The sequence below is a fragment of the Colobus angolensis genome, unplaced genomic scaffold (genome assembly GCF_000951035.1).
Source record: "Colobus angolensis palliatus isolate OR3802 unplaced genomic scaffold, Cang.pa_1.0 Scaffold447, whole genome shotgun sequence".
Classification (NCBI taxonomy): domain Eukaryota; kingdom Metazoa; phylum Chordata; class Mammalia; order Primates; family Cercopithecidae; genus Colobus; species Colobus angolensis.
The window spans coordinates 1,264,111-1,288,995 of NW_012117899.1; the positions used below are offsets into that span (position 1 = coordinate 1,264,111).

General features: G+C 43.3%; 1 protein-coding gene across 4 annotated transcripts in view; it reads left to right on the plus strand.

Moving 5' to 3' along the window:
* DCAF8 (DDB1 and CUL4 associated factor 8) overlaps positions 1–24,548 on the plus strand; it is a 48,637-nt gene extending 24,089 nt beyond the window's left edge. For 2 of the 4 annotated variants that reach the window (XM_011957645.1, XM_011957647.1), the window contains 10 exons: positions 1,200–1,340; positions 2,720–2,814; positions 7,843–7,953; positions 13,965–14,037; positions 14,510–14,567; positions 15,080–15,187; positions 17,184–17,314; positions 20,992–21,111; positions 21,827–21,943; positions 22,559–24,545. In XM_011957645.1, coding sequence (XP_011813035.1) covers positions 1,200–1,340; positions 2,720–2,814; positions 7,843–7,953; positions 13,965–14,037; positions 14,510–14,567; positions 15,080–15,187; positions 17,184–17,314; positions 20,992–21,111; positions 21,827–21,943; positions 22,559–22,675 — 1,071 coding nt within the window. In that variant the 3' untranslated portion in view covers positions 22,676–24,545. Of the gene's footprint in view, positions 1–1,199; positions 1,341–2,719; positions 2,815–7,842; positions 7,954–13,964; positions 14,038–14,509; positions 14,568–15,079; positions 15,188–17,183; positions 17,315–20,991; positions 21,112–21,826; positions 21,944–22,558 lie in introns of all 4 variants that reach the window. The other 2 variants (XM_011957649.1, XM_011957646.1) reach the window with 2 other exon arrangements.
* The last annotated feature ends 337 nt before the right edge of the window (positions 24,549–24,885 follow it).

A 24,885-nucleotide genomic window follows, 5' to 3' on the forward strand; every position in this document is an offset into this window, starting at 1 on the left:
AATCTGAACTGCAGCGTGGAGTAGGAGCTGATAGTGAGTTGTTCTAGGAATTAGGTATCGGAACATGACCCTACTTTGGCTCCCATAATGACCTAAATACACTGAAAGACTCTTGGCAACCTTAGATTCCTTGAGCATTATGGACTGTTGGAAGCCTTATAGATAGGGTGCATGCAGCTTATTAAATGTGTGCTGGTAGGAGGCAGTGTAGTATAAGCACAGGCTCTTGAACCAAACTGCCTGAATTCAAATCCTAGCCCTTCTGCTTACTAGCTCAGTGATGTTGGGCAAGTTATTTTACCTTTGTCGTCAGTTTATCTGTAAAATTATAACCTAATAACACATTGGGTTATGAGGATTAAATAACAATAAAAGCTAAGCAGTTAGAACTGTGGCTGGTACTTAATAAACATTTGATAGGCCGGGCGCGGTGGCTCAAGCCTGTAATCCCAGCACTTTGGGAGGCCGAGACGGGCGGATCACGAGGTCAGGAGATCGAGACCATCCTGGCTAACACGGTGAAACCCCGTCTCTACTAAAAAATACAAAAAACTAGCCGGGCGACGTGGCGGGTGCCTGTAGTCCCAGCTACTCGGGAGGCTGAGGCAGGAGAATGGCGTAAACCCGGGAGGCGGAGCTTGCAGTGAGCTGAGATCCGGCCACTGCACTCCAGCCTGGGCCACAGAGCCAGACTCCGTCTCAAAAAAAAAAAAAAAAACATTTGATAAATATTAGCTTATACTTCCATTATTCTGTAAAGATTTTACTCCTTGGCCCCATCTACTCTATTGGTACCAGCCATTTATCCTAAGGGTGTTCTCCTTTCTTCCCTGACATTCCCCCTATTTTCCTTTTTTTTTGTGGCAAATTTATATTTGCTTTCTGAATCAAGGTAGATTTTCCTCCTCTATTCCTTTTCTACCCTGCTAGGTACAGTCCTAGTTCACCTGAGCTCTTATGTGCCAGTTCAATCTTCCAGAGCCAACTGAAATGCTCTCTTACATCAAAGGACGTTTTTTCTCTCCCTTTAACTCCTGGAAGAAATTGGGCTTAGCCAGCTGTACAAGAGTAGGAAAGCTAAGTTTCCAGCTGTCATGTAAGAAAAGGGGGTAAGTTGAGGTCATCGTCGTATTTTTCATTCTCAAGTTTACCTCTCTCATTTCTTTTGTGTGTCCTTGTTTTCATTCTTAACACCCCAGGCCAAGTTTCTTCCTAACAGTGGTGATTCCACTCTGGCCATGTGTGCCCGTGATGGGCAGGTTCGGGTAGCAGAACTGTCTGCTACACAGTGTTGCAAGAATACAAAACGTGTGGCCCAGCACAAAGGAGCGTCCCACAAGGTAAGTAAGACCTTGCTCCCAAATTTGTGCAATCCAAATCCTCTGCGGTTCTCAGCCAAGGTTCTCCCTTATCTCTGCCCATTGTGTCACATTTGTTGTGGTCACATGCCTTACCTCTTTCAGTCCTAAGATTTGTAGTTAAAGGAGCAAAAGCAGCCACCCTAAACTCCTAGGAAGGCAAGTATTTGAAAGATCTCTAGATCATGCACTTACAGTACTTGGCCCCTAAGCTAAGCCATAGCTGGTTTGGAGATCTTTGAGGTCTCCTGTGCCCTTTAAACCTTTTACATTTATTCTGATTTTTTAGGGTATTTTGACAGTTTCAAGGTGCTAGTGGTTGATTCTTCATGTGTGAGAGCTTCAGCTTACCTGCTCAAACTCTGAGTTCACAAATAGCACTGTTTCTGGAAGCCCTATTTAAAGCTGGGAATATAGGCCAAATTATCATGGTGGCAGCTAGCGAGGAGTTAAGAGCTGCCAGTTTTAAGGTAGGCATGGTGGTGTTCTTTTGTGCCATGAAAAGAGTTTGGTAGAGTTTGGTACTCTCTTCTTAGAAACCCTAAGCAAAAATGTAGGTGGACCTGGAGTATCCTTTTCTAGCCAAGACGGCCCAGGATATATGAAAATTACCTCTTTCTTTGATTCTTAAGTCTACTCTTAACCCACTAGATAACTAATTTTTAGATATAAGGAGCTAAGATGTAAGGAATGAAGTTGGACACCATTTCTCTCTGCACCTAAGGGTATGGAATTGATTTTTTTCGAGAATGAACTGTTGCTGAGTATGGTAGCTTATGCCTGTAATCCTAATACTTTGGGAGGCTGAGGTGGGAGGACTGCTTGAGGCCAGGAGTTTGAGACCAGCCTGAGCAATATAGCAAGACCCCATCTGTGGGAAAAAAAAAAGTGAAAAAATTAGCCAGGTATAGTGCCTTGTGCCTCTAGTCCCAGCTATTTGGGAGGCTGAGGTGGGAGGATCACTTAAACCCACAAGATTGAGGCTTTAGCAAGCCATGATCATGCCACTGCACTTCAGCCTGGGTGGCAAAATGAGACCCTGACTGGAGAAAAAGGAAATGAACTCTAATGGCTGATATTTTTCTTTGCTATCTCTGTTCATATCTCTTGGGGACTTAGTTGAAATAGCAAATCACCTGTCCTTTGACTTGTATAGAATAAACAAAGCTATAAATAATTCACATAGAATAAGAGTAAGTGGACTTAAATTATCTCCTTTCCTGGGATTTTATGACAAAAAGGTAGACATTTCTGTTTTTGGTACATTTTAAGTGCAGCCCTTCCTAAAGTTATAGGAATGAACTAGATGACCTCTAATTCTAATATTTAGAAACCTCATGTTTTTCCTTTTTCTTCTTCAGTTGGCTCTGGAACCAGACTCTCCCTGTACGTTCTTATCTGCAGGTGAAGATGCAGTTGTTTTCACCATTGACCTGAGACAAGACCGCCCAGCTTCGTAAGTGTAGCAGTAATATCATTATAGAAACTGTATCTCTTAGCCTTGAACATATTCCATTATGTCTTGGTAATGTCTAACTCTGGTTCATCAGAATAGTACCTTTGTGCCTATGGTTAAGAGGTAGTGTAAGGGGAGTTCCTTACTTCCTCTCTTTCTCAGCAGTGAAATACTATTCAGTCTACCTTCATTTCTCAAACAGTTTACTTATTATATGTGGTCTTTAATAATTTGATGATCTTTTGCTCTTTATTTACTCGGATATCATTCATTTTACCCACAGAAAGCACATTCTTCCACAAACTCATGTAGAGATAGGTCCTGTAGGCCGGGCGCGGTGGCTCAAGCCTGTAATCCCAGCACTTTGGGAGGCCGAGACGGGTGGATCACGAGGTCAGGAGATCAAGACCATCCTGGCTAACATGGTGAGACCCCGTCTCTACTAAAAAATACAAAAATCTAGCCGGGCGAGGTGGCGGGCGCCTGTAGTCCCAGCTACTCCGGAGGCTGAGGCAGGAGAATGGCATGAACCCGGGAGGCGGAGCTTGCAGTGAGCTGAGATCCGGCCACTGCACTCCAGCCTGGGTGACAGAGCGAGACTCCGTCTCAAAAAAAAAAAAAAAAAAAAAAAAAAAGAGATAGGTCCTGTAAATTTTAAATTTTAAATTGAAATAAATTTTAAAATTTAAATTTTAATAAATTTTAAGTTTAGTTATTTATAGAAACATACAAATATGATAAATTTTGGACAAAAATATTAGTAGCTGTAGTTGAGTTCTGTTTTATCACAGTTCATTTGTATGTGAATCTGAGACTCATAGGTAAATTTTGTTCCTTTTTAACTGGGTGATATCATAGAAAAAACAGCATCTTGTTTGGATCCAGGCAGACCTAGGTCAAATCTCAACTCACACACTACTAGTTATGACTTATTGATAGATATCTAGATTGTTTATTTATTGTCTTGTCTTAAAAATTATTACAGCAAATCTTTGTTGGGTGCAGTGGCTCATGCGTGTAACCCCAGCACTTTGGGAGGCTGAGCTGGTTGGATCACTTGAGGTCAGGAGTTTAAGACCAGCCTGGCCAACATGGCAAAACCTCGTCTCTACTGAAAATACAAAAATTAGCCGTGTGTGGTGGCACATGGCTGTAATCCCAGCTACTCAGGAGGCTGGGACAGGAGACTTGCTCGAGCCCAGGAGGTGGAGGTTGCAGTGAGCTGAGATCATGCCACTGCACTCCAGCCTGGGTGACAGAGCGAGACTGTCTCCAAAAAAAAAAAAAAAAAAAGATTATTATAACATCTTATAGGTCAGTACCAGTATTGAGTAAGGGATGGCAATGATTTACATAGGACATAAGTAAAATATAAATTAATTTGGGGAATATAATATGAAGACTGATTATTACTAGCCTTTTGTTTTTGGAGAGATAAGTCCAGAAAAAGCTGTTGGGATAGTAGAAGAATTTCTACGACTACTTAAAAGATGGAAATGTTTTAGGCTTGGGGAAAAAATATGCTGCTTGTTTATGTAACCTTCAAGAGAACAAAGGTTGGGAGATTTATACTGGAAAGGAAACAAGCCTAAATGACAAGTGTTCTGCCTTCTAGTACTAGCTTTGTAGTTATCTAACTTTGATGAAATCATTTAATCTTTTGAACTACACAATGTTTGTTATTTCCAGTTCTAAAGTTCCACGATTCTGTAATGGTAATGGAAGATTAGCAAGTTTTTCATAGGGAAGGGCAAAAAAGCAAAAAATGATAATAAGTTTATTTAATCTGCTGTGTTAAAGAGTTGTGAAACAGAATGAGATCTTATCCTGTGGATCAGGTTCAGAAGGAAACTTTCTCCCCATATACACTTTTGCCACCAGGAATTGAATCTGGTTCAAGTAATGAGTAGAGCAAATGACTTTGGCAGAGTATTGAATTTGTAATGAAATTATATAGGCAGAAAGTCTGGCTGAGAGTTAACCATGAATCTGAACATAAGCAATGATAGGATAGAATCTAAAGAGGGGAACAAGGAGAAAATGAAGAGTAGAAGGAAACCCAAATCTAGATTTGAATAGTAAAGACAGTGAGTCTTTAAAGTTTTGTTGTAAGGGTTAAAGTAGTGTTATAGGCTGGAATGGGGTGAAAAGCTGAACATCTGCATATGTTAGAGGCTTTTTTTTTTTTTTTGGGTGGAGTCTCACTCTGTCACTCAGACTGGAGTGCAGTGGCATGATCTTGTTTGTCAGAGGCATTTTTGTGTGAAGTTGGCATAAGGGAGATTTTCTTTTGTATATATACGATGATAGCCAAGTCTCTGAAAGCTAATGAAGTTGACTAACATCTTAGGAAAAAAGTTTGATTTGAAATTGTGGGTGTAATATTCCTTTAGCCAGTGCAAGCCAGTTTGAGGTATTCTTCAAAGAAATCCTTTGGTCTCACCTGTAATTATTTTTCCCTTTTTGCTGGGAAATACTTATTCATTCATTTTAAGGCAAAATTTGGTGAATTTGTTTCATGTTTCCTCTAATGTGAACATTTTTTCTTCCTATTGTCATGATAATCATTTTTATAGCAGCTCTGCGTGTCACGTGCAGAGCTCAGGGTACTCTGCATTTACCCATCAGGAGGGAGAAATGTTTGTTTTATGGGATTAACTTGAGGCATAGAAAGATTGAGCTCTTCGTCAGGATTACATAACTGTGGAGCCAGTACTTCATAATCTATTCCTTAGTTTCTTCATTTTGCTTCCACATGGTAAGTTTTGTGTTTGTTTGACCTTGTCCTTCTGAAATTTCAAATTGCTGAGGAAATGAGATGGTCCTGTGGGAAGGAGCAGCATCAGCTCCTACTCTCTTTCCCTGTCTAAAGCTCATATTAGAGCAGTCTCTTAGCTAGTTTTGTCCCTGAAGCTGTTATTCTTTTGACATGTTTCCTGCCTTATGTTTTTGAGGTGTGTGGGGAACACCATTAGGGGATGGAGGTTTCCCCTAATGACATTCATTTTCAGTGCCCTGTCTCTCTTTTTTTTTTTTAATTTTAAAATAAATAGAGATGGGAGCTCACTTTGTAGGCTAGTCTTGAACTCCTGGGCTCAAACGATCCGCCCACCTCAGCCTTCCAAAGTGCTGGGATTATAGGCGTGAGCCAGTGCACCTGGTCCTCTGTATTCATTTAATGAAAAGGTGCAGAGATATTAAGTAAAATCTCTCCACTTTACCTAGAACAGTTCTAGGCTGAAATGACTTTGGCTATGCAGAAAATATGCTAAAATAATTTCTTTACAAAGAAACGTGTTGTCATGGTTATATTTCTTTCTGTTTCCATAGCATCAGAAATAATTAAAACCTTAGACTTAAAAACAAAAGCTAAAGCCAAGCCTCTTCCTATAGTTTCTTGAAGTTTTTCTTTTCCTGTAAATTTACCAATCTTCATTATGTCATATTTGACTAATCGAATGCTTAGATCTAAGAAGAATATTCATCATGCCACCCTTAACCTGGAATAAATTTTGGCTATTTTAGACAGATTCTTCTGGATTTCTTCAGTGAAAAATGTGTTTTCAGTGTGCATGTTTTAAGCTGGGTTTTTTATTTTTTTGCTTTTTGAGACAGGGTCTCACTGTGTCACCTAAGCTGAAGTACAGTGGGAAGACCACGGCTCACTGCAGCCTCAACCTTCTGGGCTCAAGGAATCCTCACACCTCAGCCTCCTGAGTAGCTGGGACTATAGGTGCATGCCACTACACTGGCTAATTTTTTATAACAATTTTTTTTTTTTTTTTTGAGACAGTGTCTCCCTCTGCCCCTCAGGCTGGAGTGCAGTGGCACGATCTTGTCCACTGCAACCTCTGCCTCCCGGATTCAAGCAGTTCTTCTGCCTCACCCTCCCGAGTAGCTGAGATTACAGGTGCATGCCACCATGCCCGGCTAATTTTTGTATTTTTGGTAGAGGCGGAGTTTTGCCATGTTGTCCAGGCTGGTCTTGAACCCCTGACCTCGTGATCCACCCGCCTCGGCTTCCCAAAGTGCTGGGATTACAGGGGTGAGCCACCACACCCGGCTTTTTATAATTTTTTTTTATAGAGATGGGGTCTTGCTATGTTGCCCAGGGTGGTCTTGAGCTCCTGGCCTCAAGGGTTCCTCCCAAAGTGCTGGGATTATAGGCATGAGCCAGTGCCTGGCTTAAGTTGGGTTTTAAGTGACTTTTTTTTTTTTTTTTTTTGAGACAGTCTTGCTCCGTTGCGCAGGCTGGAGTACAGTGGCATGATCTCTGCTCACTGCAACCCCCACCTCCCAGGCTCAAGTGATTCTCCTCCCTCAGCCTCCTGAGTAGCTGGGATTCTCCTGAGTAGCTGGGATTACAGGCACACGCCACCACGCCTGGCTAATTTTTGTATTTTCAGTAGAGGTGGGGTCTCGCCATCTTGGCCAGGCTGGTCTCAAACTCCTGGCCTCATGTGACCCGCCCTTCTCGGCCTCCCAAAGTGTTGGGATTACAGGTGTGAGCCACCATACCTGGCCTTAAGTTACATTTTAATGGAATCTGAGAGATAGTCTCTGACCTTAAGGTCTTTTTTAGCCTACTGTTTCTGTGATTCTTCCACTTCTCCCTTTGTTCCCAGGTGATTGGGAAGATAAGATGTATTTATCAATAAAGGGTAGGAAAGTATCTGTAGTATTGTCTGATTAATGACTGGCTGTTATTGTGTTGGAGTCCAGCTAAACTGAGGCTTCCTGAGGAGCGGTACATTCATATACCTTTAGTTTATACTTCTTAAGGAACACTAGAAAGTGACTTCACTACAGGTTTTTTTTCCCCAATCCCCAAAGTCCCATATAATACATGTGTGTGCTTTTTTCCTGTTGTTACGTACAAAACAAACAGACAAAACACAACACTTCTTTCTTTCCAAATGAGAATCTCTTTGGTTACTTATTAGCCATGTTACTCTCTTGGCTCTCCTTTACCATGGCCATCTGGATCTTTTGGAGTATATAATTTTCTGTGCTTTTCTACTCTTAAAGGAAACTGGTGGTGACAAAAGAGAAAGAGAAGAAAGTGGGACTGTATACGATCTTTGTGAATCCTGCCAATACCCACCAGTTTGCAGTGGGTGGACGAGATCAGTTTGTAAGGTGAGTTTGTGGCTCTTTTGTGTCTTTGACAGTTTATAAGACTGATTACCCGGTGCTCCTTTATGGAGAGTTATGAATTTTCTAGGAATCCATTAACTATTATCTTGGATTTTTTACCATTTTCCAAAAATCTTACATGCCTTTGGAGATGTTCTGTTCACTAATGTAATAGTCTCTGAGGGGTGACTTTACATATTTTAGAGATTATCAAATTTTGAAGTTAGATGATGGTCAGGTGCAGTGGCTCACACTTGTAATCTCAGCACTTTGGGAGGCAAGGCAGGTGGATCACCTAAGGTCGGGAGTTTGGGACCAGCCTGGCCAACATGGTGAAACTCTGTCTCTAAAAAAAAATATAAAAATTAGCCAGGCGTGGTGGTACATGCCTGTAGTCCCAGTACTCAGGAGGCTGAGGCAGGAGGATCACTTGAGCTCAGGAATCAGAGGTTGCAGTGAGCCAAGATTGTGCCACTGCACTCCAGCCTCAATGACAGAGCGAGAGTCTCTCTCAAAAAAGAAAAGAAAAGAAGTTAGATGAATTTACCAAGGTCCTCACATGGCAGCTAAGCCGTGAATTTAGGTTTACCAGCAACTGCTGTATTAGTAAATAATCTTCTATCTTTTTCATATATAAATAAACATGCACTAGAAATTTTATTTTACTTTATTTATTCTTTTTTTTGAGATGGAGTCTCACTCTGTCACCCAGGCTGGAGTGCAGTGGTGTGATCTCAGCTCACTGCAACTTCTGCCACCCGGGTTCAAGTGATTCTCCTGTCTCAGCCTCCCGAGTAGCTGGGATTACAGGCGCCTCTCACCGCGCCTGGCTAATTTTTGTAGTTTTTGGTAGAGACGGGGTTTTGCCATCTTGGCCAGGCTGGTCTTCAACGCCTTACCTTGTGATCCACCCACCTTGGCCTCCCAAAGGGATTACAGACATAAGCCACCACGCCCGGCCTAGAAATTTTAAATACTGGTTTTCAATTCAGAAATAGTTTGACTTGGGAGCACTTAGTGTGAACTGAGGGTTTTTTGGCTCTCACTGTCCTGAGCTACCACTTTTTTTTTATCCATAGTGATATCTTTGTTACCGTGAACACCTTTTGTTAACACTGGCTCTTGATACATGACCTAAGGAAAACAGATACTGTGGATTCAACCTCCATATGTATTAGTTAATTTCCTCTGACCCTTAGTAGTAAGCTGTATTCATCCCTATCCAGTTGGCCTATTTTAACTATGTTTCTTTGGGCTCATCAGTTAGAAAGGAGAGAGGGGGACAAGATCACTAGAAAAATGAGTGACTTTTTACTTTCCTAATGGTAAGTGAAAAGCGTCATCTTCCTTTTGAAATGAGAGCACATTTTATAGCTGTATTTCCAGATTCATTTTATTAGTAAGAATCATGGGGAATAGGGTACATTTTTAGAAAATACATGAGAGATGACTTTGCCTTATTCAGGAATCCTGGACAAAACCTTGTTTCTCTCTTCTTCCCCTATTCCCATTTCTTCAAAAGTCATTTCCTCTAGTTACCAACAGTCCTCAAATGTGTAGCCATAGATTTTTTTTTCTTTTCTTTTTTTTTTTTTTAGACAGAGTTTCACTCTTGTTACCCAAGCTGGAGTGCAATGACACAATCTCGGCTCACTGCAACCTCCACTTCCTGGGTTGAAGCGATTCTCTTGCCTTAGCCTTCCGAGTAACCAGGATTACAGGCGCGCCACCACGTCTGGCTAATTTTTTGTATTTTTAGTAGAAATGGGGTTTCACCATGTTAGCCAGGCTGGTCTCGAACTCCCGACCTCAGGTGATCCACCCGCCTCGGCCTCCCAAAGTGCTGGGATTGCAGACGTGAGCCACTGTGCCCGGCCGATTTTTCTTTTTTAGATAAGAAGCTGTTGATCAAAAAGGGTTGTACTTTTACACATTTTCAGTTGCTCCCTCCTCCAAGTTGAGCATTCACTGAAATTTCGAGTTGGGAGTTCCTACTTAGAGCTCCAGGTTACTTGAAAAGTCTGTGTCTCTAACGAATTCCACCACTAGGACCAAGGTGTTTGGAGGGGAATGTAGGAATTTGCTGTATTGAGAACTGTAGTTCATATTGCCTTAACCCAAAGCTGATACTTTGCCAGGGTTAGAGTAGGACTTAAGAGCTTTAGCATTTCAGCACAAGGAGAAATACTCAAATCTTCTGTCTCTTATCAGCCTCAGTATCCTCTATTGGCTAATTTACTTGGCAGAAGTTATGTGAAGATTTTTGTTTTTTTTGAGACAGAGTCTCACTTTGTTGTCCAGGCTGGAGTGTAGTGGCTTGATCTCGGCTCACTGCAACCTCTGCCTCCCGGGTTCAAGTGATTCTCATGCCTCAGCCTCCCAAGTAGCTAGGATTACAGGCATGTGCCACCATGCCTGGCTATTTTTGTATTTTTAGTAAAGATACAGTTTCGCCATGTTGGCCAGGCTGGTCTTGAACTTCTGTTTTCAAGTGATCCACCTGCCTTGGCCTCTCAAAGTGCTAGGATTATAGTTGTGAACCACCGTGCCCGGCTACATGAAGATTTTGAGGCACACTGATCCTACTTGAGCAGGTGGCCCTTTCAGCACTCCAGCTCTTCTCTGACATTAGGTTACACTCAACTTCTTTGGCACCTCTCCTGCGCAGCCAGCTGAATGTTTTGAGGTTTCTCCTTTCTTATTCTTTCTTTGAAAGAACCTGAACAGCTCATCTTCTGATATAAATTTGAAAACATTTTTGCTGAATGTTTTATATCATAACATCACTAACTTTCACTCCTAGCCTAAAGAAATTACTTCAAGGGAATACAGAGAAATAGCTTACTCATCCTCAAGGCTTTTGCATCATAAATACTGAATTTTAGTTTAGGGTTATTAAAAAGTATTTAAGGGAAGCTCTGGGGAGACATGCTTTTTGGCCTGTGGTCAAAAAAAAAAAAAAGTAGGCAAGTAGAGGAGGTATAGGTATGAGTCCCTACTATACCTGCTAAGCTAAGCTAATTCCTGCTTAGCTTAGTTTTAAGAATTTATAGGAGTAAAGAAAAAGAGGATATATGAGATGAATCCTTTAGTGGTAAATTTGGCAGTGTGATTGGCTGACATGAAAATTTATTGCTAAAGGATTAAGAATAGGCCCTGATTGATGAAGCACAGTCAGTAAATCATCTCTTCACTTCCCAGTTCTTAAGCCAAAATCAGCAAACTGAGAGAACATTAAAGGCAGGTACAGAAGAGAGACTTAGGGTAACAAGTTAGTGGGTGCCTGAAGGCATGTGGGAAGAGATGTGGTAAAGGTATGGAGAGGATGCTAAAACTATTCCTTATGTGACTTAAAATGTCAAGGGGCTTGGTGTGGTGGCTCATGACTATAAAACTAGAGTACTTTGGGAGGCCAAAGCTGGAGGATAGTTTGAGGTCAGGAGTTCAAGACCAACTTGGGCAATATAGCAAGACTGTGTCTCTACCAAAAACAAATTAAAACATTTTAGTTTTTTAATTAATTAAATATCTCCAGATGTGGTGGTATGCTCCTGTAGTCCCAACTGCTTGGGAGGCAGAGGTGGGAGGATCTCTTGAGCCCAGGAGTTTGAGGCTGCAGTGAGCTGTGATTACACCATTGCGCTCCATCCTGGATGACAGAGTGAGACCCTGTCTCAAAAAAAAAATAACTAAAAATAAAGTAAAATATAAACTATCAAGGACCTATCATATGTTCAGAAAGTAGTAGGAAAGTTTGTATTAATCTTTCTGTGCTTACTGTCTATCACAAGGCTTGACAAACTGTACTGCTTGTTTTTATAAATAAAGTTTTATTGGAACACAGCCATGGCCTTCATTTACATGTTGTTTATGACCACTTTCATGCTACATGGCAGAATTCAATAGTTATAATAGAGATTAGATGGTTTGCCTGTTGACCAGCTTAAAACATTTACCGTCTTGTCCTTTAAGAAAAAGTTTGCCAAACCTTGTTCTAGCATCATATGTAGAATATAGTAGGTTATTAATAAACACTTAGTTGGGGTGTATGGCTTATACCTGTAATCCCAGCACTTTGGGAGGCCGAGGCAGGATAATCTTTTGAGGCCAGGAATTTGAGACCAAACTGGGCAGATGCTGTCTCCACCAAAAAATAAAAATATTAGCCCGGCATGGTGGTGTGTGCCTGTAGTCCCAGCTACTTGGTAGGTTGAGGCGGGAGGATCGTGTGAGCCGGGGATGTCAAGGCTTAAGTCATCAGTAACCTAACTGTCAAAGCCAACAAGATACTTTTCAAGTCTTTTTCTCTAGTCTTGACATTATTACTCCTTCCCTGAAACACCTTCTCTCCTCGATGTCCAACCACTCCTCAGTGTTGTTCATGGGTGTGTCTTCCTTTTTCCACCCATTAAATGCTGATGTTCTCCAGCATCTCAGTCTTCAGCTCTCATCTTGCTCTATACCAGGGAATTTTAACTTGAAGTACAAGTATTATGTGAACCTCCAGAAAGTGTGCTTATGTGCATTTTTCTGGGGAGAAGGGACTAGAGTTTTCATTATATTCTGAAAGAGGCCAGAGATTCTAAAGGAGGAAGGGAAAATCCTCTCTATATTTTCCCCTGGAGATCTAATTCCATTACCAGTGCTTTAACTACCACCTATACACGGATATATGACTTATATCTGTGTCTGCAGACCACACTTATTCTGAGCTCTAGACTTATACCTACTTGACAAATGGATATAATTAACTGATGATTTTAGCCAGAAAGTCTCAGTGGTGAGTTGAAGACCAAAACCAGATTAGGATGGACTGAGAAGTGAATAGGAAATAAGGAAGTGGAAATATTGAATGTTGATTGTTCTTTTCAGTAGTGTGACTGTAAGGGGAAGGAGGAAAAAAGCAATAGTAGGAAAGGACAGTCAGTAGAAGGATTTTTAGAAAGTGGCCAACTGGTGATGAGAAAGAGGTTGTGAAATTAGATAATCATCAAACAAGGTCCCTGGAAGGATGAAATGAAGAGCATTTGTCAAAAGATTGACCCTGAGATTGGAGGAGACTGGGTGAGGACAGATACTAGATCTGTCTTGTTCCTCACTGTATTTTTAGCACCTAGCATAATATTTGACACATAATGTGTGTATCCTAAATATTTGAGTTTAAAGCTTGGATTAGAGACAGGAAGGAAGGTGAAGGTGTAGTATGCTTGATAAGAATGTGGAAAGGAGAGGGAGTCTTGAGCTATGGGTGGTAGTTTTTAATAATTATTGTGGGGTATGAGAGGGAGAATAGGCCAAATAAAGTTTCAAGGAGGGATTACGGACCCACTGACTTACATTAAGCGTGGTTTCTGCCCGTGAGTAACCCTTTTCGGTAGGTAATATACGCATAAAAAGCTCCATATTAATGTTAGTTGTTTCAATGAAAATTATCAGTATGTGATATAACACTTGAGGAGAGAGACAAACAACTTCAAACTGACAGAATTGAGGATTGCCACTTAAAATGGGAAGTACGTGGATGAAGGATTTAGGGTTTGATGCTAGGTGTGGTGGCCCATCCCTGTAATCTCAGCACTTTGGGAGGCCAAGCCAGGCAGATAACTTGAGGCCAAGAGTTCAAGACCAGCCTGGCCAACATGATGAAACTCTGTCTCTACTAAAATTAGCCGGGAGTGGTGGTGTGTACCCGTAGTCCCAGCTACTTAGGAGGCTGAGGCAGGAGAATCGCTTGAACCCACAAGGCAGAGGTTGCAGTGAGCCAGGATCATGCCACTGCACTACAGCCTAGGTGACAGAGCAGGACCCAGTCTCAAACAAACAAAACAAAGACTTGGGGTTTGGAAATGGATTGGAAAAGGGATGCCCTTTAAGAAGAGCACAAGCCAGAGCTTGGTTTGGAAAATGTTGTTTATTTTCATCCAGCTGGCATTTTCCTGCCACTACATCAGATTGCAGCTCGTTAAGGGATTTGTTTGTAAATTTTTACATTTTCATTGCTTTTCCAACTATAGGATTTATGACCAGAGGAAAATTGATGAGAATGAGAACAATGGAGTACTCAAGAAGTTCTGTCCTCATCACCTGGTAAGATTCATGAAGGGCCAGTTGCTCCAGGCTTCCCTGACTCAACCCCAAGGCTGCATCTGAACTTGTTGGTATGGTGGGAAGAGCTTGGACTTTCAAGCCAGTCATCTGGATTTGATTCCTGGCTTTACCACTTACCAGCCTTGTGATCTTGGCAGTCACTTCACTTCTGATAGCCTCAGTTTTTTTAATCGACAAAATATAAATAAAAATAACTGCCTTGCACCTTGATGGTGAGGCCTAATGAGACAGTGTACATAAAATGGCTAGCACACAGATGACAACCAAGAGAAAGCCCCAAGATGCTACCCCCTGAGGTGGTCATGTTTCAGCAGTTGTACTCTTGTCTCTGTCTGTCTTTCTCAAATCTCTGGGAGAAGATATAGGGGAGTTTGAAGGAAAAGCTGTTTCCTGAAGATGGTATAACAAATGGGGGGGTGGGGCATCAGTCAGTATCTGCTCCTTATTGCAGGTGAACAGTGAGTCCAAAGCAAACATCACCTGTCTTGTGTACAGCCACGACGGCACAGGTACGTGAGCAGGGCCCAGCTCCTAGGCTGGCATGCCCCCTCTGTCTAGGGAGCTGCTGAGCCAGTGAGGCATGTGCCCTCCAGTGCTCACCACTGTGCTATAGCTCCAAGTAGAGCAGCTGGGGAGTAACTGCTGATGGTGAGCACATAGCGGGAGGATACAGCAGATGACCCTTGGAGATGCCAGGTACCATTTGCAGAATGCTGCAGATGATATTTGGCAGGGCCTGTCCTGAAACCCAGGTTGCTTGCCTGAGCAGGTTCTTATGCCTTTGACTCATTCCTGAGGTAATGGGTATGATCTTTTTGAGCATTCTGCTGCCCCTGGGTTGGCAGTGTGTTCCTAGTCTACCCTGTACAGTCGGACTTGCCTGGTGTTCCAAATAAGATGGGTGCTACACCTGGGTATTTGGAGGGGGCACTACTGGCAAGAAGCCCCACCCCAACCCCCAACTCCTGGTCCCTGCTTTTTTCAGCCTTTGCCTTCACTGCTATGTTCTTGTTCTTGGCAGAGCTCCTGGCCAGTTACAATGATGAAGATATTTACCTCTTCAACTCCTCTCACAGTGATGGGGCCCAGTATGTTAAGAGATACAAGGGCCACAGAAATAATGCCACAGGTGAGACTGTCGTCCTAGGTTTCTGTGGCCCTAGCCTGTTGGCTTTGGAGAACTACAGTGTCTTGCTCAGGTTATAGAAATAGAAACTACCTGCCTGTGTTGCCGTGGGCACTGAGTGATTATCCTGAATTAGGCTGGAGTTTTCATGTTTTCTCCACTATGCTAGAAGGGAATGCACTCAAGAGCATCTCTTGCCACTCCAATAATGTTGCTTCTAATTGTTTTGGACATAAGGAGACTAGACTAACTGTTTTAAGATTTCAGGTAACTTCAAAATCAGCACAAATGTCTTAGGGAGTCAGGGAAAGCCCTGTTTAGTCAGTGGTCCTGAATTACTTAAAATAGGGAGTGACCTTATACCTCTAGGAGGAGGAGTAAACTGTTCTTTTAGATGAGGCAGAAGAGGAGGAATGGTGGTAGTAACTAGCCCAAGATTGGCCTGTTTTGTTCCTTTGGGGCACATTGAAATCACCTCATGTGTTTTGTTTTGTTTTGTGTTGTGTTGTGTTTATGAGACAGGATCTCACTCTGTTGTCCAGGCTGGAGTGCAGTGGTGCAATTATGGCTCACTGCAGCCTCGACCTCCCAGGCTCAGGTGATCTTCCCACTTCAGCCTCCTGAGTAGCTGGGACTATAGGTGCATGCCTCTACACCTGGCTAATTTTTGTATTTTTTGTGGAGATGGGGTTTCACCGTGTTGCCTAGGCTGGTCTCTTAACTCCTGGGCTCAAGTGATCGCCTGCCTTGACTTCCCAAAGTGCTGAGCATGAGCCACCAATCCCAATCCTGATGTTCTTTTAAAAATAAGTTTGGCCTTAACCCTATATATTCTGATTTAGTAGGGATGGGATGGAACTTGAGCACTGAGATTTTTAAAAACTACCCACATGATTCTAATGTCCAGAAAAGTTGAGGAATCATTACTCTGTTGTTATGACTCCTAACAGATACCTGTCATGATTTTGTCTTGGAGATAGCAGTTCCTTTTATTTTTTTTCCTGAAAAAAATAAAAGAAGGGAGGGAAAAATAAAAGAAGGGAGGGAAAAATCTGTTCTTGGATCTCAGTACACAGGCAGATGAAGGAAGGGTGCCAGTCTCATGGCCAATAGTGTACTGACCATAGTCATTGGAACTCTTGGCTTCTTTTACTGATTCTGGAAAATGGAACCCTGTTAATGGTAGCAAGCACAGATGACTTGCTTCTTGAGGCAGTTGTGGCATATACCTTCATCAGTCTCAGATCAACTGATGACCCCAAAAATATTGACAAAGTACCAATGAAGTCCACATATCAAAGATAATCCTAGGCCATAAGACAGTACTGCCTAAGAGGGGACACAGCTGGGACAAATCAGGGTGGGACAGGTAAGGGATTAGAGAGGCCTGTGGTTGCTTGCTAGGGTATAAACTTAGAGACTGAGGCTGCTGCTAAAGGATTGCAGATTCCTCTGCCCTAAGGAGCGAGCTCTTTGGGAGAATATAAATCATCTCTGGGACTGTTGTGATTCTTATAACTATCTGTTAAACATGCATAATCTCTTGATGTGTTTTGAGAAAATGAAAATAATTATTGGGCCGGGCGCGGTTGGCTCAAGCCTGTAATCCCAGCACTTTGGGAGGCTGAGACGGGCGGATCACAAGGTCAGGAGTTCGAGACCATCCTGGCTGACACGGTGAAACCCCGTCTCTACTAAAAATTACAAAAAGCTAGCCGGGCGAGGTGGCTGGCGCCTGTAGTCCCAGCTACTCGGGAGGCTGAGGCAGGAGAATGGCGTGAACCCAGGAGGCAGAGCTTGCAGTGAGCTGAGATCCGGCCACTGCACTCCAGCCCAAGCAACAGAGCGAAGACTCCGTCTCAAAAAAAAAAAAAAAGAAAATAATTATTTGGCCCTCAGCTGATTTAGAGTTTGTGAATAATTAAATTCCCTTTGAGATGAATATATATAGGCCTGATGCCAACCCTCATGTGGTTTGTTCCCTCATTTATCGTTTCAGTAAAAGGCGTCAATTTCTATGGCCCTAAGAGTGAGTTTGTGGTGAGCGGTAGTGACTGTGGGCACATCTTCCTCTGGGAGAAATCATCCTGCCAGATTATTCAGTTCATGGAGGGGGACAAGGGAGGCGTGGTGAGTATGGTATGCTGAGCTGGCTGGCTCCCTAATCTCTCCAGTCATTAAGGTAGGTTTTAGCAGGGACACTGAATTCTGTGACTACATAATACCATGTTTTAGAGGTCCAACCAGCCATAAAAGGCTAGTTAGCCTGGGGGTGCTGAGTTTTTGATGGAGTATTTTCTTCCTGTTCCTATCTTCTGTCCCTGTAAAGCACAGTTTATTGAGACAAGAAAGGGATTTTAGGGAAGAACCTCTCTCCTGTCCTGAGTGATGTAACTTATCTCTAGGCATGCACCTTTTCCAAATGAAAAAGTGTTAGTGTTCAGGGCACACCCTCCTACACAAGGCTAAAGATTTCTCTATGTCTCTTCCCTTTAAACTAAACTAAGTAGTGATCTTGGCTGGATCTTAGATCAGCAGATAAAAACTATAAAGAGCATTTTTTGGACAGTTGGGAAAATTAGAATATGGTTTATACATTAGATAACATGGTATTCAATATTAAATTGATTTGATTACTTATGTAGGAGAATATTCTTGTACTTAAGAGATACATGTTGAAGTATTTAGGGGTGAAGTGTCATGCTTACATTCAAATAGGTATCAAACACATATAAATGTGTATATGTAAGGAGAAAGCAAATGTAATTTTTTTCTAGTAGCTGAGCAGTCTGCTTGCTGTATAACCCATGATCGTATCATAGTCTGCCTGTCCTTTGAGTTCTGCAGACCTCTGTGGAGTTAGGTCAAAAAGGAAGAGTGAGAATCGAGTCAGGGAATGAAGAGCCATCAGCTCTTAAGATGTATCTGGTTAACCGTATCTTTTTTTTTTTTTTTTCCATTTTTGAGACCTAGAATTAGGAAAGAGTTCAGTTGCTTTCTGTTACAAGGTTTTTGGACCACAGGAGATGGGAAAAAGACAGTTTGGAAGACTAAATTATACTGATTGCCCAGAATAGTCTGGTTACCCAAGACCTCTAAGGAATGACTGAGACAGCTTAGTCTCTCTTCCTTTTTATTGCTTCTTAGCTGTGGGGAACTTCAAAGAGCCTAGCCATCTCTTGATGAGGTTTTTTTTCAGAGAGTGGTTTTAGAATTTAGAATGGTTCCTTGCAATCAGGATCCCATTCCTTAATGTTTTTCTTGCCCTGATATGAGGGTATTTCAAATTTTCTTCTGGTTTCCTCTAAATTTTGGGGACCTGGGACCTGCATAGATCTAGGGTTTTTATGGTTTGAATACAAATGGAGAGGAATCTAGAAGTTCAAGGTGTGTCTCACTCTTCCCTGCTTCATTTCCTACTCTTCCATAGGTCCCCCTGTGTCATCTGCAGTGAACAAACCCAAAACACTTGAGTCTTAATGGGAATTATGCAATAGGCATTTAGAGAAAGGAAGTCAGAAGGGGCCAGTGAATTTTTTCTTGACATAAGCTATTGCCTTGCATTCTGTTCCAGAGAGATGCAGGGCTGAATGCCCTCTGCCAGGCCAGCATTTGTCCATTCTCCAAAAGCATTCTGCAGGCCAGTTTGCTTTTAGCTCAGCCAATGCCAGGGTTTGATGATTAACCCATTTGCCCAGGTGAGGAAGGCATCTACTTGGGATGGGTGGGCCCTAGGCCTAAGTTTTAGTGGTCCTAAGAGTAAATAAGTAGAATAAGAGATATAGAGGCTACCCCTGAAGCAAATTTCCTTACATATTCTTGTCTCTGTGTAAGCTGAATGATCGATGTGGTCTTTTACTTGGCTCCCTCTGTTCTGTTTTTGGTCCTAATTTTCCAGCAGTGGGGGTCACCAGGCACTAGTTTCAATGTAGTAGACTCAGCAGTTCTATATCATGCAAATTGTAAATGTAGAGTAGAATGTAATTGTAACGTAGAATGTTAGAACCAAAGATCTTAGAAGTTATTTTCTAACTTGCCCAGATCTCCTGACTCTGATTTGAGGATCATTTCTTTGTTCCCATTCAGCTTCACAGGGACAAGAATGGGGGGTGGTATCAGAGGACAGCCCCTTAGTCTCCCAAGAGCACTTTGATGCTTGATCCCATTCTCTACATTCCCCCAACCCAGTCATCTAAGGCCAGAGCTCTTTTCTCTGCTCAGGCATTATTGACAGGATAAGTCCTGGCATTCAGACAGGTCTGGTGAAGTGACCAGGTACTCTGGCCCAGAAGTTCTCTGTCGGCTCCCCCCGCAGGCTCCAATTCAGGTACTGTATGTTATTCTCTTGTTCCTCTTGCCACTGGCTTTTTCCTTAGTCTTAAGTTCCAAGGAATTGTTCCCCTGCACTTTTTTATTTTGCTGACTTATTCAAGCAGAGCTAGCTCAAAGAGTACAGGTCTGTAACAAGGGCTTATTAGGAGATAGATGAAAAAGTTCAGGTTTGTATGTGTAAGTTGTCTGTTACTAGAGATAGATATTATTCCAGGCATTAAACTGCGATGCCTAAAACAGCCCAAAGATAAACTTCACAATAGGCTGATATGTGGAATGGGAGGAGATAAAGAACGAGGTTTCTGTTTTATTCATAAGCTCAGTCTTAGCTTCAGTCTTTTCTGAGCATTTGTTTATTTGTAAGATGGAGTCAAAGTAAGTGGGAAGTCTGTAGGTCAGCTGTTTTCCATGCCTGCCCTTGACTTATCCTCAGCTGTTCTCTGCCTGGGCAGGTGAGGCAGGGGAGGTGGTTGGTCCAGAGAGAACTAAAAGAAGTTATTTTCTTGGACTATATGGCCAGCTGCAAGGCAGGGTGCCTTTCCTATGTGTTCCTCCTTTCACTAAAAGACTCAAAATGCTTTAGCAGCTAGATCTGGAACTAACTCTTCTGGATGGGGTAGGAACTTCCCTGCCCTTCCCTTAGGGAAGCTCATGTTTCCAAGTCAGACAGCAGGGGGCATGGGTGCCTTTCAGACAGAAGGAAGCTGCCTAAGCTAGAAGGCCTTCCTGCTGTAGTTTATTTCTTTTGCCTTGTTCAGTGAGTTTACCCAGAGGGTGGCTGAGATTGAGCCTATGGGAACCCCAAGAAGCTGCTTTATTTTAATGTGCTGCCTTATAGCTGAGCCTGTTGTGCTCAGGGCAGGTAGTAGGATGCTCCCCCTGGGATGTGCAAGGTTCTCTTAAGCAGACATGAGCCTCCATCACTCCCACCACTCCCTGCAACTGAGCCTCCTCTTCTCAGCCTGTGCCTTCCTCCAGTTCTAGTAAACAGTGCCAAATGAATATAGTTGTTCTCCAGCTCTTCTCTGGGGGTTCATTGGCAGCTGCTGCTTGCTTCATTTTTTAAAATTTATTTGCCATTTTGTGAAAGCCACTGAGATGGTTTTTTCCCAGCCTTGGGCAAGTTGGAGCTTTGGAATCTGGAGTGAATGAGGTCATCTGGATTTCATTGTTTTATGAAGCCAGCAGTAAGCTTGGGCAGTCCACTCACCCATCCCTAGGGCCGTATCTGGGGATGAAGCCACCCCTGACCTAAACATAGGAAATGATTGATGTGCCTGGTCTTATACCCAGTCTGTGTCTGGTTTCTCTACCCCCAGTGCCCTTTGGCTTAGGCTCAGGATGGGTGGGCCTCCCTTCCCCAGCAGCTGCATCAGCCCTGATCAAGGGCAATTATTTGGCTCAAGGTGAGTAGTGGTTTTTAAACCCTACTCCCACACACTGCTGAGTCTGTATTTTCCTTTCTTCCTGACCAGGTAAACTGCCTTGAGCCCCACCCTCACCTGCCTGTGCTGGCAACCAGTGGCCTAGACCATGATGTGAAGATCTGGGCACCCACAGCTGAAGCTTCCACTGAGCTGACAGGGTTAAAAGATGTAAGTGGCTGACTGCAGAAGTTATTTTCTTTCTGCTTATCCACATACTGTTGATTCTTCATTGTCATAGGGAGGAATAACTTGCTGCCCAGTTCTTTAAAGGCACTGCTCTAACACCCTCCCCCACATTCCTATAATTTCCTCTGTGGGAATAGTCCTGCTCCAGGGGGCAGCTGTGAAGTGGCACTAATTTGTAATAGGATGGGGATAAGGAGCATCTTTAAGAATTATTCTTTTTTTTTTTTTGAGACGGAGTCTCGCTCTGTCACCCAGGCTGGAGTGCTGTGGCCGGATCTCAGCTCACTGCAAGCTCCGCCTCCCGGGTTCACGCCATTCTCCTGCCTCAGCCTCCCGAGTAGCTGGGACTACATGTGCCCCCACATCGCCCGGCTAGTTTTTTGTAGTTTTTAGTAGAGACGGGGTTTCACCGTGTTAGCCAGGATGGTCTCGATCTCCTGACCTCGTGATCCGCCCGTCTCGGCCTCCCAAAGTGCTGGGATTACAGGCTTGAGCCACCACGCCCGGCCAAGAATTATTCTGTATTAAAGCCTGCTACCTTTGCAGCAGCTGAACCTAGGGCATTGTTTCCTAATCTAATGTAGCTCCACTTCAACTTAACGGTTAGCTTTTATTGGGATAGAAGATCAGCCTTCTTGATCAGGTCCCGGGTTCCTCTTCATTGCTGCCCCCTCTTCCCAACCTTTTTGGGTTCCAGGTGATTAAGAAGAACAAGCGGGAGCGGGATGAAGATAGCTTGCACCACCCTGACCTGTTTGATAGTCACATGCTGTGGTTCCTTATGCATCACTTGAGACAGAGACGCCATCACCGGGTAAGCTGGGGTTGGAAATGAGTTCCCAAGGGAGTGACCCTCTTAAGAGGGCTAAAAAGTTCCAGAGTAGTGACTTTAAGGAGGAATCAGGTGATCTTGGTTGGATTTCCTATCCATTGTCCTCTATCCCCATCAGATCCCTGATACAGCCTTGGAAGAGACATCAGCAGAAAAGGGTGGTATCTACTCTTGTCCATTGCCATCCATGTGTAATCCTGTCTTCAGAAAGGCAAAGGCTGGAGGGTGGAGGAGGGAATTGAGAAGAAATAACAAGTCTCAGTGTGACCTTTCTATTTTTCCTCTTATGCCAAAAGAGGCCTAGTTCAGGGGTTGGCAGACTGGCAGTTGGCCTGCTGCTGGTTTTTGTAAATAAAGTTTCATTGGCTTGCAGCCACACCCATTCTGTGTATTGTCTGTGGCTGCCTTCACGCTACAATGAGTTGAATAGTTGCAATAAAGACCATATAGACCTCAAGTCTAAAATATTTACTATCTGGCCCTTTAAGAAAAATTCTGCTAATCTCTGGCCTAAAGCATCTATATTCTAGCTAAGACCTAACAGGCTTGTCCTTGTTCCATCCAGGGAGGTTACTAACAAGCCTTTCCCATCCACAGCGCTGGCGAGAACCTGGGGTTGGGGCCACAGACGCGGACTCTGATGAGTCTCCCAGCTCCTCAGACACATCGGACGAGGAGGAGGGCCCTGACCGGGTGCAGTGCATGCCATCTTGAGGCCTCATACCTAGGTGGGGCAGGCTGGGGCTGCCAATCTGATCCTGCCTGGGCAACCCTTTCCTGTCCCAGGCCCTACATTCAGCAGAAATGCACTTTGGACTTTTTGCTTTAGATAAAAGAAAGACATCCCAGGAGAAGGACAAACCAGAGGAGTGAACCAACAGAGTACCTAGGAATGGGAGTTGACCCCTGGAATGGGGCTCCATGGAGAGGTGCATAGGACTCAGTAGAAATGGCCTCTCCCCAAAGCCTCTTTTTGAGAGGAGAGAGAAGCCTATTTTGTTAACTGGTTTGGGATAGGGAATGGGGTTTCTTTTTCTTTAAGCTCCCTTGTTTGTTGGGCGGGGGGCGGGGGGGTGGAACAACTGGCTATTCAGTACCAAGGGGCCAGAGTGGAGGGTAGGAGTGCCACTCTCTCTTTGGTTTAGGTTTTTGACCTTTTCTTCCTTTGTTTTTTAAAAGTATATGACAGTTGGTTTTTCCCCCCGCCTCAGCAACCCCATCCCAGAATCCTGTTTTCCTGGGAAGTCCTTAAAGCCCCTAACCATCCCACACTCTTCACTTTCCTTTCCACCTTATTCATTCTTTGTACTTATCACAGTGTTTTGCACTTGATTACATATCCTTCACTCTCTTCTCTTCATCCCATCACCCCCTAATACGTCAGGTGAGGGAGGTTGGGGAGAGGTGGGAGAGGGGCAGATGTGAAGGAAGAATAGGAAGGATGTTACCTCTTCTGTTATTTTTTTAAAAAACATTGTTTGGTGGCAGCAATCTCCCTGTCCCTATCACTGTTAGAGGCCTAATTTTATATCTATAAATATATTAAAAAGCAAGTCAAACTTGGATGTATCAAGGTAAAATTATTGTCAAAGTTTAAATACCTATATATTCTCTATGAATGCAATAAAGGGACTTAAGAGTGAACAAGAGTAATGGTGTGGAGGTGACACCTGGGGTCAGTTTACCTCTGTGTATGGTCACTAGAGATTGGGACTTACCCTTTAGGTTTTTGGAGGCTCGAGAATGGAAGGATCCTCATTTCTGCCCTTCCTGGTTCCCTGCTTTGGTGTGGGGGTTGGGAAAAACAGGAAATTCCTCTCAGCTCTTTGCCTCAGATCTCCTACCTCTCCTTAAGTCTTGTAGGGGGTTCCAAGGATGGCTCTTCTAACCAGAGGCTGGCCTGCCTTTAAAACTTAAATACTTTAGGGTGGTGCCACCACTGCAGACTATTGTGGTACTTTGTGTGACAGAAGACACGTACACACACACCACACACATACACATACACATACACACACACTCTCTCTCTTACCTTTAGCTGCTTGATCTTTAAGCCATCCAACTTGATGCCAGTTCCCTTCTTTATAGAAGAGTGAAGGGAAAGACTTCTGGGTTTGACTTAAACCTTGTCCGCCTCTTGATATTTTAGGATTGAGGAACAAGTCATTAATCTAAGGACTGATTACAGTGGCTGGAGCTTGGGCACTTGTCTTATCACTGGTCACTCAGTCTGAAAGTCCCAGCTGAATTCTTGCCCTTAAGTGCTTTTGCTGCTATTTTTTTGCCCCCAGTTTCCACAAGATCCAATCAAGAATTCTGTATCCTGGGACAGTCAGATTCTACTAAATCAGGCCAGGAAGGAGGGGAAAAGAGTGAAAGAATGGTATTCCCAGACACTTCTTCCTCCTGCCCCTTTTCCCAGCAGCTCTCAGACCAGATGTTGGCTGCTGTACTTACTCCCTGAGGTAGGGAATGTGTGATTGAGTGGTCTCTGTTCCTATTGCTGGTGGGGTGATAGGGTGGGCTAAAAACCATGCACTCTGGAATTTGTTGTATTTTCTCCCAGTAAAGCTTTTCTTCCCCCCAACTGCTGCTCTGTGTGGTATGTGGTCCATTTATTCACAATGGATGGTTTCTGCTCCTACTAATGTAGCTACCCCTCTCATTCTGCACATGATACGGTGTTAGAAAGTCCATTTTGGGAGACCCGTATTTCCAGTGCTTGGGCTCCAATTGGAGACTGTTGGAAGTAGGATACGCTCCATTTAGCTCAGTGATACTTAAGAGATTGGGTGGGGTGAGGGTATACACTTGGGGTATTTTCCCAGCCCTTGTTCTGGGGCATAAATATTGTTCCCCCTCCCTTCCCAGTGATTCAAAGGCTCCAAAATCCTCGTCACTCACAGAAATTTTAAAATCAGTTA